The 15,525-nt window shown below is 63.5% G+C and overlaps 1 protein-coding gene across 2 annotated transcripts; it reads right to left on the bottom strand.

Moving 5' to 3' along the window:
* Window positions 1-972: 972 nt before the first annotated feature.
* KCNQ4 (potassium voltage-gated channel subfamily Q member 4) lies at window positions 973-13,143 on the bottom strand. Of its 2 annotated transcripts, none has more exons than XM_015883248.2 (15): window positions 12,899-13,143; window positions 7,884-7,974; window positions 6,907-7,033; window positions 6,658-6,833; window positions 6,455-6,580; window positions 6,260-6,370; window positions 6,037-6,132; window positions 5,782-5,870; window positions 5,152-5,310; window positions 4,720-4,764; window positions 3,206-3,423; window positions 3,022-3,124; window positions 2,754-2,885; window positions 2,501-2,636; window positions 973-2,401 (listed from the first exon to the last, which is right to left on the bottom strand). In XM_015883248.2, exons 1-15 carry the CDS (start codon window positions 13,141-13,143, stop codon window positions 2,186-2,188), a joined length of 2,070 nt encoding a protein of 689 aa, XP_015738734.2. In that variant the 3' UTR covers window positions 973-2,185. The 2 variants fall into 2 exon arrangements, with proteins under 2 accessions (XP_015738734.2, XP_015738733.2); XM_015883247.2 differs by having other exon boundaries at window positions 3,022-3,121.
* Window positions 13,144-15,525: the final 2,382 nt, after the last annotated feature.

The following is a 15,525-nucleotide window of genomic DNA, read 5'->3' as shown; positions in this document are numbered from 1 at the left end:
GAGGCCTTGGAAGCTCAGGAAGGAACTGGGTCCGGCCCGGAGCCCGGCAGGAACGAGGACAGGAATTCGGAGTGAGTCACGAATCCTCCGAGACCCTCCGGGGACGGAGCGAAGCCACCGCGGGATGGACGCGGGACATCGCCTCCTCTGCTCCGCATCCTCCTGCTTCCAGCCCCCCAACCCCCCCCCAACACAGCGACAGGAGCAGCAGCACCCGCAGCCCCACGCTCCTCCCGCAGGTGCCATTTGGGGCCGGCAGCTGGGACGAATTGGGACCCCAATTCAGGACGCTGGGACGCATCCTGGGCCACAGCCCCGTGCACAGACCCCACTGTGGTGCTGCCATCTGGGCTCAGGGCGGAGCAGAACGGGGTTTTCCTGCTGGATCCGACCTGGCTCCCCCTTCAAAGCAGCCCCCGACGTGCAGCAGCCGGAGCTGCACCGCCAGCAGGTCGGGGCTCCTCGAGGTTTGCACCCCACAGCCCGAGCGGGGCCACCCAAAGCCCCGGTCCTGATGCAGCCCCCCCCAGCCCGGCTGCTACTGTGGGGTCGGGGGGGAGCGGCAGAGGGGCTGCAGCCATCGCCCCATCGCTGCGTGGCCGCTGTTGGCGAAGGGGCGGCCAAGAGTCCGGCTTCATCCAGGCAAAGGGCGGCACTGGGACACTGCGGGAGGGGGGACACCCAAGGGGTCCTGGCACACGGGGAGGGGGAGAAGACTCTGCCACCTTCGTGGGGGGCTGCAGCATTGAGAGGACGGGGCTCGCAGCGCAGTGCCGTGGGCAGATGGGGATGCACCATTAGGGGATATCAGACCCCCCGGGACAGCACAGCCCCTCTGCAGGCCGAGGTGGGGCGGTGGTTGGGGGGGGGCCCAGCACAGCGTGGGGCGGGGGATGAGCGCTGGGTGCTGCGGTGGGGATGGAGTGCCACCTCCCGGGAGAGCAGGGGCAGGAACCAGGCGGGCAGGCGGCGTCTACTTCAAAGTTTAATGAAAGAAATAAGTTATTAAGTTAATAAAGTGAGGTAACTACGGACGGCTGGGGGGAAGAAGGGGGAGCTGAGGGGCCCAGCCAGCCCCGGGGAGGAGCCCTAAGGGTTAAGGACTGAGCGGGGCTGGGGGTGAAGCTGTCACATGCACCCTCGCTCCAGGGCCGGGTACCCGCGGCGTGGCTGTGCATCACCCCCTGGGCACCCCCGGCCCCACGGCACAGCCTGGGGGGCTGCGAGCACAGCCCATGCTGTTCACATGCACTACAGGGGGAAAGGGGGGGGGCTGGGAGCAGCAGCAGAGTGGGGTTAGGATCCCCACGATTCAAAGGCAAAAGGGGTCCCACGAGCCCCCCCGGGAGGTACCAACAAACTTTGGCACTACTGCGATGGGGGACTGGAAAGCAGCCCTGATACAAGCAGCGTGCAAAGGGCACCGCCACCAACACGCCGTCCCCACCCGCAGTCACCCCCAGGGGACAGGGACAGGAACAAGCAGGGAAGGAATCCTTCAATAGGGGGCGGGGAGGGATGCTCCTGGTGGACCACCGCCCCCTCCTCCTGCCCGGCCCCACAGCCTCGGGACCCCCCTCTGTGGGTCTGAGCCCCCTGCGGGGCAGGACGCAGCCCCTCGTGCCGGCAGGAGGTGCTTATTGCCTACGTATGGCCCCCCGGGTGGCTGCTCCCGGGGGTGTTGCATATTAAGACATTATTGCATATCTGTCTCCTACGTATATAGATAGATACTGCCCTGGGAGCATGCAGGGGCAGAAGGCTCTGCTGCACTTCTGGAGGTGCAGCCCTGTGAGCAGGGGGAACCCTGGCAGAGGAGGGTGATGGGGTAAATCCCCCACCCCAATGAGACCCCATGGGGTTGTTGTACCCAAGGGCTCAGCTCCGGAGCTGGAGCCTTGCATAGCTGTGCTGGTCCCAGTGCGGCTCTGGGACGTGCAGGACCCCCCCAGAGGGAGGCAGATGCCCCGGGCTGGGGGCTCCCAACGCCCCTGGAGAGCACCCACCACGGTGCTGCTGCTCCCCCCATCCCCACCACAGCTCAGCCGCTGCCCACCCACAAGGACACCGAGTTCAAGTAATGCAGAGAGGGACGCAGCTCAGTGGGGCCGGGTGAGGCCGGGGGGGTCCCCACATCCCCACCCCCCCCATGGCCGGAGCCGTCCCCGCGGCCCCATCCCATCACTCAGTCCATGTTGGCGCTGCCCGACCTGGAGATGCTCAGAGTCTGGGCTGACGCCGACACGTCCTCGTGCTCCACGGGGCTGTGATAATCCGAGGTGATGTCGGGCTCACGGGGCAGCGGAACAGCCGCCAGGCTGAAGGAGTTGGCTGAGCCCTTCCGCAGGCACTGAGAGTACAGGCCGAGCAGCAGGTCCAGCTTGTGCTCGATGGACTGCACCTGCACATATGGTGATATGGGGACATACATGGGGACATACATGGTGATGTACATGGTGATGTACATGGGGACACATCCCCAGGGCTGCCCCCTCCATACCTGCCTCTCCACCTTGACCACGCGGCCCATCATGCTCAGCTCATCCACCAGCTCAGCATCCAGCACCGACTTCTCTCCCTTCTCCCGGATCTTCTTATCAGCTGCAGGACCCCCCCTGCCCACGATCTGATCCACGCTGCAGGGAGGGGACACGGCGCATCACTCCCAACAGGACACGGGGTGATGGGGATGTGCCCCACATATTGGGGACCTGTAGGACCCCAGAGCCCCCCCACCCCCATGGCCATCTCACCGTGTCTGCAGGCTCTTGATCCTGCCCAGCATGTCCAGGTGCCCAGCCGAGTACTGCTCGATGACGTCCTTCACATCGTAGGGCCGCAGGGTCTCCTTGAACTTCCTCTTGGCCACCAGGAACTTGAGGATCCTGCGGGCGGGGGGGGGATGCAGGTATGGGGCCTGAATGGCCAGCACCTGGGGGTCTGTTAGTTGCTATGGGGCCATGGTGGGGATCCACCCCCATGGCTCTGCGTGTCTCCACGCATGGGGCAGGTTGCGCTCACCGTACAGCACGGATCAGGGTCTTCACTGCTGGCATGATGTCCTCAAAGGTCAGGTCGCAGTGGGAGCCCTTCTCCTCCCCGCTGTCCTCCGGTGGGCACTCTGCTACAAGGGTTGGGGTACAGCAGAGGTCTCAGCCCCACACCGAGCCCCCCTTGGACCCTCCTCATCCCCCCCATTGCTCACCCTCAGGCTGCAGCCGCGGTTTGAGCCGTAGGGATGCACGGAAGCGGGTGCGGTCGTTGAAGCTCCAGCTCTTGTGCACTTTGCTGGGGCTGGGGGCTTCGGGGACGGCCTCGGTGCTGGGGGAGCGGTGCAGGGGGGGGCCCAGGTGCAGGCGGCCGCGGCTGCCCAGGCGCTGCGGGGAGCCCAGGCGGATGCGCTCCTTGATGCCCATCTTGGTGCTGCAGGGGGTGGATGAGGGTGGGGGGCAGAATCAGCTCCTGGTGGGGGCCTGAAGAGCTGGGATGGGGCCGGGGGTGGAAGGGATGGGCGGCCCCCAGCACATGAACTGGGTGTGAGCTCAGGCTGGAAGCAGGCGTCACTGCATGAACGTGCAGAGCAGCCTCAAACGCGGCTCTGAGAGCAGAGAGAGGAGACAGATGGATGGCAGAGGGACAGACAGAGGTGGGGACACGCAGCAGAGCAGCGCACGGAGCAGCCCCGTTACTGCTGACACTTGGGGCCGGCCGGGCCCTGCCATCCTCCTCCTGCAGCCTGCACCACCATTCTGCTCTGCTCCTGCAGCTCCCAAACCAGCCGCTCTGCTGGCTCGGGGGAGGTTGGGAAGAGCAGACATCATTTATGTAGGACCGACACAAAAACAGCACCTGGTGCTGCCTCTGGGACTGGGGGGGCTGCGGGCACACGGCGGGACATGAGGCCAAGCAGAATGGGAACCAAGAGCAGAGGGAGTCAGAGCTGTGCAGGGCTCAGCACATAGTGCAGGGCAGGGAGAGCCCTGCTGCTGTGCAGGGGATGCCACTAAACACGGTGGGAGGGAGAGCTCTGCAGATTTCCCTGTCCAGGAGCTGGGCTGGCAGCACACACAGGATGGGGATGCTGCCATGGGGCACACTGCTATGGGGCACACTGCTATGGGGTCACCCTCACTTTGCTGCTGTCGGACATGGCACAACCAGGCTCACCCACATTACACGCAGAGAAACTGAGGCACAGCCCGATGTGCCCAAGCCGGCTCCCAGCCCAAAGCCATGCACAGCCCCCAGTGCTGCATCACAGCCCCCCAAATCCCCACACCCAGCAGCCCCCCCATGCACCCGGCAGCTCCTGGGCCGCGGTACCTCCGTCTCCATGTAGCCCACGTTCTTAAGAGCCTCCGCTTCCCACCACCCGCCTGGCTGGGGGCAGGGCAGGGACACAGAGAGAGAGAGCATCAGTGAGCTGAGCATCAGTGAGCTGAGCATCAGTGAGCTGAGCATCAGTGAGCTGAGCTGAGCCCCGGCCCCACAGCGTGTTTGACCCCCACGTGTGGGCACAGAGCCCCCCGCTGCGGAGGGGAGAAGTGTGAGCACGTTTGTGTAGGTCCTGCATAAAACACTGATGGCTGCGGGTCCTGGTGGCCGAGCTCTGTGTGGGTGCACAGCGGTGGCACAGGGCAGTGCCCATAGGAACGGTGCCGGATGGCACAGAGTGGGGTGGGCGGCCAAACCAGGGCCACGTTATGGGGTGAATGTTACCTGAGGCTCAAGCACTTGTGGGGCTGCACGTCCTCCTCCTTCCAGCTTCGGGGTGTGTGGGGCAGGGAAGGTGTTGGGGGGGGATGGAGAGCGGAAGGTGAGCAGGAAGAGGGGAAGGGAGAGAGAGAAGATGAGATGTTATGAGAGGTGATGCTCGCGGTGAAGCCGGGGATGGGACCGGGATCCCCCAGCCTGTACTCACCTCATTGTGCCCACAGCCCCGCAATGGGGCCGCCCCACAGCTCAGCACATCCCTGTGCCTCATCTCCGGCACCACAAGGAGGCAGAGCGGAGCCGTCGGCCCCAAATGATCCTGACCCAAAGATTCGCTGCCCTGTCCCGGGTTCCCTTCAGCCCCTGGAGCTGGGGACCACGCTGGGTCCCCCCACGCGCAGACACACACACACAGGGGCAGAGCCGGCTGCTCCCTACCTGCCCCCGGCACACGAGGCGGGGATGGGGCTTTTCTGGCCAGAGGTGAAGAAGGGCTGATACGGCGGCGGGGCTCCATCAGGCCATTTTTTCACCTCTGAATTCCTAAATCCTCCGTTGCGGGCTCGGTGCAAGTGCTCAAACATTAGGAGCAGCTCTCTGAGGTTGGGGGTTAAATAAAAAAACATGGAGAAATTAAAACTTCCCAAAAGAAGAAACGAGATGAGCAAAAACCAAGGAGGAGCAGAGCCGGGTCCTCCAAACCAAGAGCCAAAACGGAGCCAAACAAGAAGCAAAAGCAGAGCGGGTGCTGGATTCCACATCCAGCTCCAACCAGTGCAGCAGGACCGGGACCCCCCGTGGGGGCAGCTGGTAAGAAACCTCCACCTTCAGGAAAGCAAAAAGGTGAAACAGAACCGTCCATCCACCACTGGAGGCAGAGGAGGGCAGAGCGCTGAGCCTTTGTGGGGTGTGAGCTCTGTGATGTGAGCTGTGCCCAGCAAGTGATGGTGGGTGTGAGGTGGTGATGGTGGTGGGGTGCTGTGGGGTGGGGGCTCTGGGCCCTCGTGTTTGCTCGCTGCAGTGCTCACCCTTCAGCCACGATGAGCCCCCCCGTGCCCCCTCCCCTACCTGAAGGAGGGCAGCAGACTGTCGTAGTAGCACCACGTGGCTGTCAGGTACCCCCGGCTGGTATCTGTGGAGTACAGCCGCCAGGCTGCCTGCAGGGGGAGGTGGGCTGTGGGTCAGACTGAGCTCCCAAGGACCCCCATCCCATTGAGATGGGGCAGAACCGACCACCAACCCCTATAGCCCCCAGGTGGGGATCCAGGCATCCATCACAGAGGGATGGGGCACAGCAGGAGGAGATGGGTGCACATGGGGCACCTGGATCAGGTTTGCCGCTGGGGTCCTCCTCTTCTCAAAGTGCTTCTGCCGGTGCTGCTCCTGCACCTTGAGGGCGAAACCGGAGCCCAGGATCCCCTGGGGATGGGGGCAGGATGGGGCACAGGGGGGTCACCACCACAGGGGTGGATTTTACCCCTTTCTCCCATATTCCTGCCCTGTAATGGGGCATGGAGAGGTGGGACCCCCCCACCGTCACACTCACTGCGGGCAGCGCAAAGAAGGAGATGCCGAGCAGAGCAAAACCGGCTGCCAGCATCCGTCCCAGCCACGTCTGCGGCGTCTTGTCCCCGTAGCCAATAGTGGTGAGCGTCACCTGCACGGGGACAGAGCACGGGGGGCCCTGCACGGAGCTCCCCCCCCCCACGGCCCCCTCCCACCCTCCCACCGCTGAACTTACCGTGCCCCACCACAGAGAATCGGCGTAGGTGGCGAACTCGCCGTTGGTGTCTTTCTCAGCCAGGTAGACGAGGAAGGAGGAGAAGATGAGCACCAGGAACCCGATGTACCACGCGGTGATCAGCTCCTGCGGGCAGAGCGGGGTCAATGGGGCCGGGGAGGGGTCGTGCCCGGGGTGGGGGCTCACAGGGGGTCGCCCCCCACCTTGCTGTGCGCGTACACCACGGAGCCCAGCAGCTTCCAGGTGCCGCCGCGTCGATCCATGCGCACCATGCGGAGGATCTGCAGGAAGCGCATGCTGCGCAGGGCGGAGGTGGCGAAGATGTTGCCCTGCGTTCCGGCCGCGATCACGGCCACAGAAGCGATGAAGACGATGAAATCTGGACGGGGATGGGGGGGCAGTGAGGGGAGCAGCCCCCAGCCCTACCCCGACCCCCCCCCCCTCAGTGCTACCTATCACACAGAAAGGTTTCCGGGCGAAGCGCAGGCGGCCCCGCCAGCCCCGATAGCGGCAGCAGCAGCCGGCAGCCCAGACTCGGATAACGTACTCCATCCCGAACACCACGATCATGACAAACTCCTGCAGGGAAAAGCACAAGTTGAGGCGGGCAGGGCGGGGTGGGCGCTTTGGGATGGGGCGAATCGAGCATCCCAACCCCCCCCCAACCCGACAGGACACCCCCGGCTCGGCGGCTCCTCCTCCTCCTGCCGGCACCGAGCGGAGCCGGGTCGGGTTCTGTTCCTCCTCCGTCAGCATTGTCCTCCGCCCCAACCGGCCCCGTTCTGCTTACTTGAGGGAAAGTCACAAGGACCTTCCCGATTTAGTCTCCATCACTCGGGAGAACTCCGGCGTCAGCCCTTTGTGACACTTTGGGGGGAAAATCGGCCTTTTTCTTAACACCCCCCCCCCCCCNCTTAAAGGGGTAAAGACCCCCACACAGGTGGTCCCCCCCCCACTTAAAGGGGCCCTCACAGGGGTCCCCCCCAGTACCCCCTTCTTAAAGGGGCAAAGACCTCCACACAGGTGGTCCCCCCCCACTTAAAGGGGCAAAGACCCCCACACAGGTGGTCCCCCCCCACTTAAAGGGGCCCTCACAGGGGTCCCCCCCAGTACCCCCTTCTTAAAGGGGTAAAGACCCCCCCCACTTAAAAGGGCCCCAAAAGGGGTCCCCCCCCAGTACCCCCCACTTAAAGGGGTAAAGACCCCCCCCACTTAAAGGGGTCCTCACAGGGATCCCCCCCCCCACTTAAAGGGGTCCTCACAGGGGTCCCCTCCCAATATCCCCTTCTTAAAGGGGTAAAGCCCCCCGCCTCCCCCACCTCCGCCCTGTTTCCTCCAGCGCTCTGAGCCCCTCCCCCCCCCCAACCAGAGGGGTGAAGGGAGGCTGAGGGATGTGGGGAGGAGGTGCCTGAGTGCATCCATCACTTACCAGGATGAAGAGGCACTGGTTGGCCAACTTCTGGTGCTCCTGGATGGTGGAGAAGACAGACAGCACCAGGCAGCTAAAAACGAGCAGGAATCTGGAAGCAGAACACGCAGGGTTATGGTCAGAGGTGCTGCCCATAGGGGGGGGGCACAGAGCACTCGGTAGGGCTGACCCCGACCCACAGCTCCAACCCCCAGAACTCAGTTCCTAACCCTGCCCAATTGTAGGAATTGCTTCAGGGTTAATTGAGTTCTCATGGAGCCTCACCTGGATCTCGGCCCCCACCTGGATCTCAGCCCCCACCTGGATCTCAGCCCCCACCTGGGCGCTGCTTTCAGCTCTGGGTCCCACTACAGGGACGTGGGGATGCTCAGAGTTGGGAGCAGCTCTGCTATGGGTGAGGCTGAGGGAAACCCCACACCTGCCTCCCCATGGAAGCACAGGACTGAACCCCTCTGTGTGCCAAGGGGCAGCTGATCCCAATGGCCCCATTCCCTGGGATGGGGATGTGTCCCCGGGCCATCCCATAACACTGGGAGGAGGAGGAGGAGGAGGAGGAAGGCCGGGCTCCAGCAGCCTTGTGGCTCAGAGCCAGGCTGTGCCGCAGCCCTGCAGCCTTTCCCCCAGCAAAACTGCTGCTAATGAAAGGCAGCAGGGAGCCCGAGGCCCCACAGCACGGCGGGCTGTGCTGCTGCAGGACCAGCGTGTCTGCTGCCCCACTGCCACCATGGGGACATTTGGGGGGGCACAGAGCCCGGGGTGGTGGATGGGGAGCTGCCCTGAGGCCGTGAGCCCCGAGAGCCGGCTGAAGGCAAAAGGGGTTTTGTCCCATTTAAAATAAGGAAAGGAGGGGAAAAAAATAGATCCTGGAGCTGAAGCAAACGAAACTCTCCAAAAATACATTTTTTTTCCCCTGATCCAGCTGTTCTAAAAATGGAAAGCTGAGGGTTGGTGCCACGGTGCCACGTGATGGTGTGAAGGGCCGGAGCCGCTCGGTGTGACAGTGAGGGGCACCATGGACCCAGGGTGGGCACTGAGAGCACGGGGATGTGGGAGGGGGCTCAGCACTGAGAGATGGGTGGGGGTCAATGGGGGCTGCAGTGTGGTGTGAGTGCAGGAAGGAGCTGGTTTGGGATGCAGGGATGGATGCTGGGGAGGGGGCAGCTGGAGGGGATGGGGCTGAGTGAGGAGTGGGCTGTGCTGGGCTGTGCTCATCCCTCTGTGCCCACCCCAACATTGTGCCAACCCTTAACACAGCTCCTCTCTGAGCCCCAGGAGCAAAACAAGGTCTGGAGGAGCGGCCCAGGGCAGCACCTTCGTGCACCATCAGCAAGAAGGATTATCCAAGCGGGATTTAGCCGGCAATTACACAGGCAGCGAAGCACAAAGCAGAAGAGAATGCAGAAATCACCCTGGCTGCAAAGGCTGGTGCTCCTCACCCAGCCTGGACTGCGGGGATGGGGGGGGGGTCCCTTCTTCCCTGAGCACCATTCCCAGCAGCAATGGGACCACGCAGACAAGGGATGCCTGCAGGCCGGATGCTGGGAGACACCTGATACCCAGCAACGCATCCAGAGCCCTCAGCAAAAACCATTCTGCATGGGGTGGCACCCCCCCCCAGCCCTGGTATAGGACACAGTCATGTGAGCCCCATCGGTCCGGCTGGGAAACAACTTGCTGGGAATGTGTCACCTGCTGGGAATTAACTCACAAAGCTGTGAACGGCCCGTCCCGGCAGCTCCTAAGAGGCTTTAGGGCACGGAGCTGCGGAGGGGGGAGGATGGGAAGGAAGGGGCTGCCCATAGCACCAGGTGGAGGGGACACGGCATTGCAGTGACATGGAGCATCCAGGGCAGCTCACAGTGGCCCCCAGCTATTAATTAAAACCCATCGGGGGGGGGCCCTGCTTGGAGAAGGAGAATCTCCTCGCATTAATCTTCATTAGAGCAGCCTCGGCCATATGCTGCCGGCTGCACGGGAGGGGATGGAGCAGGTGAGATGGGAAAGATGCTGAGGTTGGGGAAACAGGCGCCGGGGGCAGCCCTGGGTGGCAAAGGGCAGCGTGGGTTTGGAGGGGGTGTAAGTGAGGGGAGGGGGCAGGGAGATGTGCTGGGCAGGAGAACACACAGTGCCAACAGCTCGGAGTGGGGATGGGTGGGCACACAGGCCTACAAGGGGAAGGGGTCAGCGTGGGACAAACCCACACGGCAGCTCTTTGGGGGGGATGGGGATGGGGATGGGGATGGGGTCGGTGCTTGGCTGCTCCTCACGGCCCCGTCAGCTCAGCCTGGGCTGTATAAACAGCGTGTCCTATAAATCCACCCCGCAGCCTTCCAGGAGAGCCGGGCAGGCGGCCTGTCCGCCCCGGGATATAAATAACTGTGCTGTTTGCAGGGTAACCATGGCACGGCTGCCCGCCCCGTGTGCCCCGCACTGCAATGGGATGGGGGACGCAGCCACTGCCCCCACCAGCACATGGGGCTCCATATCTGAGTGCTGCCCCACAGCCCCTCAGTGCCCAGCAGTGGGGTGGCAGCCTGCAGCCCAGCAGCTTTGGTGCATCACCCCACACCTCACCCCACACCATCACTGCAGATGCTTCACACTGAGCGGCCATGAGCCCCATAGACGGCCACACAGCCCAGCACAGGGGGCTTTGCTGTGGACCTTTGGGGCATGGGGATATCGACGCCACCAGGAGCCAAAGCTGTGCTGAAGGAGCAGCAAAAGGGGGAAATGAGGGGAGAAGAAGGGGAAAAAACCAGGCAATCAATGCGGAGTTTCGTGTTGCGCCGTCGTCGCTTAATTTTACGCCCCAGCGACAGCGCGGCGGGGTCAGGAAGTGCTGCGACGGCGGCTCCTGCGGGCACTGCCCCAAAGCAGCTCCCATTTCACAGCCCGGCAAGGTGAGAGCAGCAATGGGGGCACAACCCCCCCACTCTGATCTCAACAGCCCCCCATTGCCAGCACCCACACATGGGAGTGGGGATGGGAAGCATCCCTCCTGCTGAAGCCCCACGTGAGACGCTCTGGGCTGGGGATGGATGAGCGCCGTGTTAGAGCTCAGGGTGGATCTGGTGGAGGTTCTTAATGCTGCAGAGCGGGGGATGAAGCAATTTCCCTGCACAGCCCCTGGGCTGCGGCCCATTGAGCGGCTGCATTGGGATCGCTGTGCTCTGCCACGTGCTCAGCGTCGAGCAGAGCGGCCAAAGGCTCCGAGTGCAGCCCCGGCATCACAGGGAAACCTGCTCGTCCCCATCAGCAGCTCCTGCAGCAGCAAGTGCCCCCATTGCCATGCACAGCCCCCAGCGGCTGCATTTGGAGCCTATTGTCCCACTGAGTTGTGGGATGTGATCGGTGCTGCTGCCCCCATAGCAGAGCTCCAACACAGCCAGGTCCTGCTGCACCCAGCAGCTCCAGGCCCTGAGCACCTCGTTCCCATGGGGCAGCATCACCCTGCCCTGAGCTCTGCGTGCTGCCCCTGATACAGCGTTGCACACGCAAAGAAGAGGCTGAAAAAGGCAGTTTGCATTTCCCTGTGGCTGTAAAGCTTTAGGTTAAGGCTCCAGTCACGCTCCCAGATTTTCTCTGTAAGCTCCAAGGCCTGAAGCTCTGATAGAGCTGCAATAGGAGCCCAGGAACAGCACGGCCCCAGAACGAGGGGATGGAGGGATGGGAGCAGCCCCAGTGCAGGGCAGCTTCACAGCAAGCAGGGCTGGGGGCTGCGGAGATGGGGCGGTGATAATCCCCAATGTGCTGTGCACCAACAGCGGCTCAGACAGAGCTACTGGGGATCAGTTCGGCAGCAGAAAGAGACAGGACTTCTCCAATAAGGGGCTCAGCTCAGCCCTGCTGAACCACCCGGGTGAGGAGGCGCTTTGCTTTGCAGTGGGATTTCTATTAGCACATCTTGGTGCCAGAGCTGGGATATGGGGAGCTGCCACTGCCCTGCGATGGGTCCATGGACCGCAGCACTGCTGTGCCCCGGTGTCCCCGAGCAGATGGGGGTGAACCCTCCTTGTTCCCAGCACCTCATCTCCATCTGAGAGACAGGAACGGGGCAGAGCCGTGAGCTGAGCTCTGCTCCCATAAAGGCTCCATCCAGCCCCGCAGGATGCTATGGGAGGGCCGGGCCGTGGGCTGGCAGGGAAGGGGTCTCTTGGACCCACACAGAGCCCCATTGTGTGCACCCATGGGAGCCCCACGGAGCCACTGACCCACCGTGCAGCTCACACTCAGTGCTGCGTGGCTGTTACTGGGGAAAAATCACCCTGAGGAGGATCCAAAGCGCGGCAAGCACCCAAAACCCCGACCCCCCCCACCTCTCTTTCCATGGGGTTTCGGCTGCCATCGTTAATTAACGCTCTTTCGAGGGCAGCGTTTGCAGCGCAGGTATTATTTCCGATGCTCAGCGCGGGGGTGTGAGGAGCAGCAGCTCCCCGGGGAGCTCAGGTGCGCGGCGATCAGGTGACGGCCCGGCCCGTTCCGTGCGCTCACTTCGGAGAGACCCACTTTCCAAAGCAGCCGGTTTCCTCGTGTCACAACCGGACACGAGTCGCGGTGTCCCCCCCCACATCACCCCGTTGTCCGCCCGGAGCGTTTCGTGCCCCCCTGGCACAACCGGAGCCCCCATAAAGCGGCCTCGGGTCACGCACGGCTCAGCTTTGCCCCGACGAGCGGCGGGGAACGGACTGAGCCCGGAGCATCCCCGGCTGCGGAGCGGTGCCGTAGTGCCCGGCACAGGGTTGGGCGCCCGCTGCCATCCATCACTCACAGCGTTACCCAAAGCCGCCGTCCCCACCCCACGGGCACGGATCGAGGCAGCCCCCGGTCCAACCCCGAACCCTCCGGAGTCCCCTCGTCTCATCTTCGCCGGGAACCCGGGAGAGACGGGGCCGGAGCGGGACGGTGACCGACCCACGGGCTGGAGCCCTCCCCGACCGCAGGGCAAACTCCGGTCTAAGCCCCGCCGCCCCCCGCCCCGGCATCGAAGGGGGGTCCCGCAGCGGCGGACTCACATGAAGGCGTGGTACACGAACGCCCACCCGCGGGGCCGCTCCAGCACGTTGTACAGGCAGTTCTGCAGTCGGCGGCGGCAGCTCCTCGCGGTCCCGGTGGGGCGGGAGGCGGCCGCGGGGCGCGGAGCCGTCGGTTCCCCCCGACGGTTGAGGGGAGCGCTGGGAGGGGGGGTCCCGTCCTCGCTGCGCACCGCCGTCAGCGCTGCCCCCCGCCGCCCCCCGCCGCTCCGCACCGCCCCGGCCATGGCTCGCACCGCCCCGCTCACCGCCCCGCCGCCTCCCGCCGCATGGCCCCGCTCTGCGGAGCAGCCCGGCCCGTCCGGCCCGTCCCGCCCTCCCGCCGCCACCTGCCTTTAGCCGCCCCTACGGGCCCTCCCCCGCCGCTCCCCTCGACCCGCCCCGCAGCACCTGGCCCCCGCCCCCGGCACCGCCGCGATGGGCGCCCGAGGGGGGCGGAGGGGAGGGGGATGCCGACCCCGAGTTGAGCGGGGAGCAGGTTGGGAACGTCCCGGAGCGGCCGTGACACGCTGCGGAGCGTCACATCAATGGGGCGGTGAGCATCACGAACCGAGGGTACAGAGCATCACGTAACGTGCATCCCCGGCAGCCGAGAGTGGAGCATCCCGGCAGCAGCATCACAGAGCGGCAGGTACGGAACGTCCAGCAGCGACAGTCCCAACACTGCGGTACCTGACACCCCATCGAGCCGCTCGGCACGGAGCATCCATCCCATCCATCCCATCCATCCCATCCATCCCATCCATCCATCCCTCCATCCATCCATCCATCCATCCATCCATCCATCCATCCATCCATCCATCCATCCATCCATATCCATCCACATATCCATATGTCATCCATTACCATCCATCCCATCCTCCATCCACCATCCATCCATCCATCATCCCATCCCATCCCATCCCATCCCATCCCATCCCATCCCATCCCATCCATCCATCCCATCCATCCATTCCCTCCTGCACTCCGGATCCGCCGACACCTCCCGCACTTTGCTCCCCGCTCCCGGCCGGACCCGCTCCCCATAGACACACCCTGAGCTCCCGCAGAGCGGTTCCAACCCGGGCTGGTGAATTATTTAACGTGGTTGGAGATCCTGGCACCGGCGTGTGCCCGATGAGCACTGCGGTATTCGGGAGGCGCAGGGAAGCGCAAATAAATAGATTAAATACAATAAATAGACACTTATGTTCATTTGGGGGAATCATTTCCCACCCCCAGGAGCCATCCTGCCTTCACCCCAACAACACAAAGCCCAGCACAGCAATGAGAGCTGCATCCATAGAGCTGAGACCCTGCAAACCCAAAGCAGAGCTCTATGGACCCCCCAGTGCTCCCCAATAGGACCCCGCTGCCCCTCAGTGCTGCGGGAGCTCCCTGACCTTCACTGCTTTGTGCTGAGCTCTGAAGGGTTGGGTTTCACCTGGGGACAGATCGAAGCTCCAGGGCTGTGCAGGGCAGAGCTAAGGTGACCCCGCAGGACTCGGGTGGGGTGTGGGGTCCATGGGAAGGGGGCTGTGGGGGGTGGGAATGGTTGCATTGATTCACAGCAGGTGGGAGTTGCTCCGTGCTGCTGCTCTGTGGGTGCATGGGCCGCCCGACGTGCTGCTCTTGCTGGGGAAGCATCAGGAGAGCTGAGTTTGGAAGCAGAGAAGCAGCACTGATTTATTTCCTAAGCACAGACGTCACTCCTCCAACTTGTTTGCTGGGAGCTTCGAGCTGCTCATAAATTAAAGGGACGGAGCAGAGCCACAGCCCAGCACTGCCCTCAATGGGACTCCCAGCACCAGGGATGGGGCCGGGGAACCCAGCGGGCTGTGAGCGCTGCCTGCTTTGGTTCGGCCCTAAAGAGCGTTTCAGATGCTGGGCAATAAGGAGCGGGGAGGTCTGCGTGCCTGGAGCCTGCTGCCCTCTTGGGATTGCAGCTCGAATTCCTGGCACGGATGGGAGGCCGGGATTTGCATCTACAGGATTTCCAGTAAGTTTTGCAGCCCTGGTATGCGGCTGCAGAGCTGCCGAGTGGGGAGGGGGCGGGCAGGATGGGGGCAGAGCAAAGCCCCGGGTCAGTGCCCTGGATGGAGGGGCTGGGGCTGATATAATGGAGGGGAGGATGTGAGCAGCTCCGTGAAAGGCCTCATCCACACCAGCCATGCTCCTACGGACCCCATTTCCCACCGTGGTGGCTGGTCCCTATCAGGGCAGCATCACTGAGCTCTTCTTGGGCCCACTGAGATGGGTCCCAAACCACCTCTGAGCCACCGCTCCTATGAGGGGACCGAAGGGATCAGAGCAGCACACGCGGCCTTATATGGGAGATCTGGCTCTTATTAAGGCCCAGGGTTTACAGTACCTGTGACAGCCAAACGATTTCAGTTATCTTCATAACACCACTGCTGCTGGAGGCACCGAGGGCGCTCCTCTGGGAGCATAGATGTGGCCTTATCTCTGTGATGAGCTCAATATTAACACTCCCAGCTCCGGTGTTACCTGCACAGAGCGGAGCTCCCGCAGTGCTGGCACAGCTCTGATTGATTCCAGGCAGCCCTGGGGACGATGCTGTATGGGGAGCACAACACCCTGGGGATCCCACAGCAAAACATCCCCCCTCC

The sequence above is a fragment of the Coturnix japonica genome, chromosome 23, assembly GCF_001577835.2.
Source record: "Coturnix japonica isolate 7356 chromosome 23, Coturnix japonica 2.1, whole genome shotgun sequence".
Lineage (NCBI taxonomy): Eukaryota > Metazoa > Chordata > Aves > Galliformes > Phasianidae > Coturnix > Coturnix japonica.
Note: the sequence above shows the minus strand (reverse complement) of the source record. Positions and strands in the feature narration are given on the sequence as shown.

What these genes read in the sequence shown, in the direction of transcription:
- KCNQ4 (XM_015883248.2), bottom strand. Translation starts at nt 13,143, where the DNA reads ATGGCCGGGGCGGTGCGGAGCGGCGGGGGGCGGCGGGGGGCAGCGCTG. An exon ending in ATTCTCTGTGGTGGGGCACG is followed by an intron (nt 6,371 to 6,454) that starts GTAAGTTCAGCG and finishes GTCCCCGTGCAG; the next exon opens with GTGACGCTCACCACTATTGG. An exon ending in ACCCTGATCCGTGCTGTACG is followed by an intron (nt 2,886 to 3,021) that starts GTGAGCGCAACC and finishes CCCCGCCCGCAG; the next exon opens with GATCCTCAAGTTCCTGGTGG.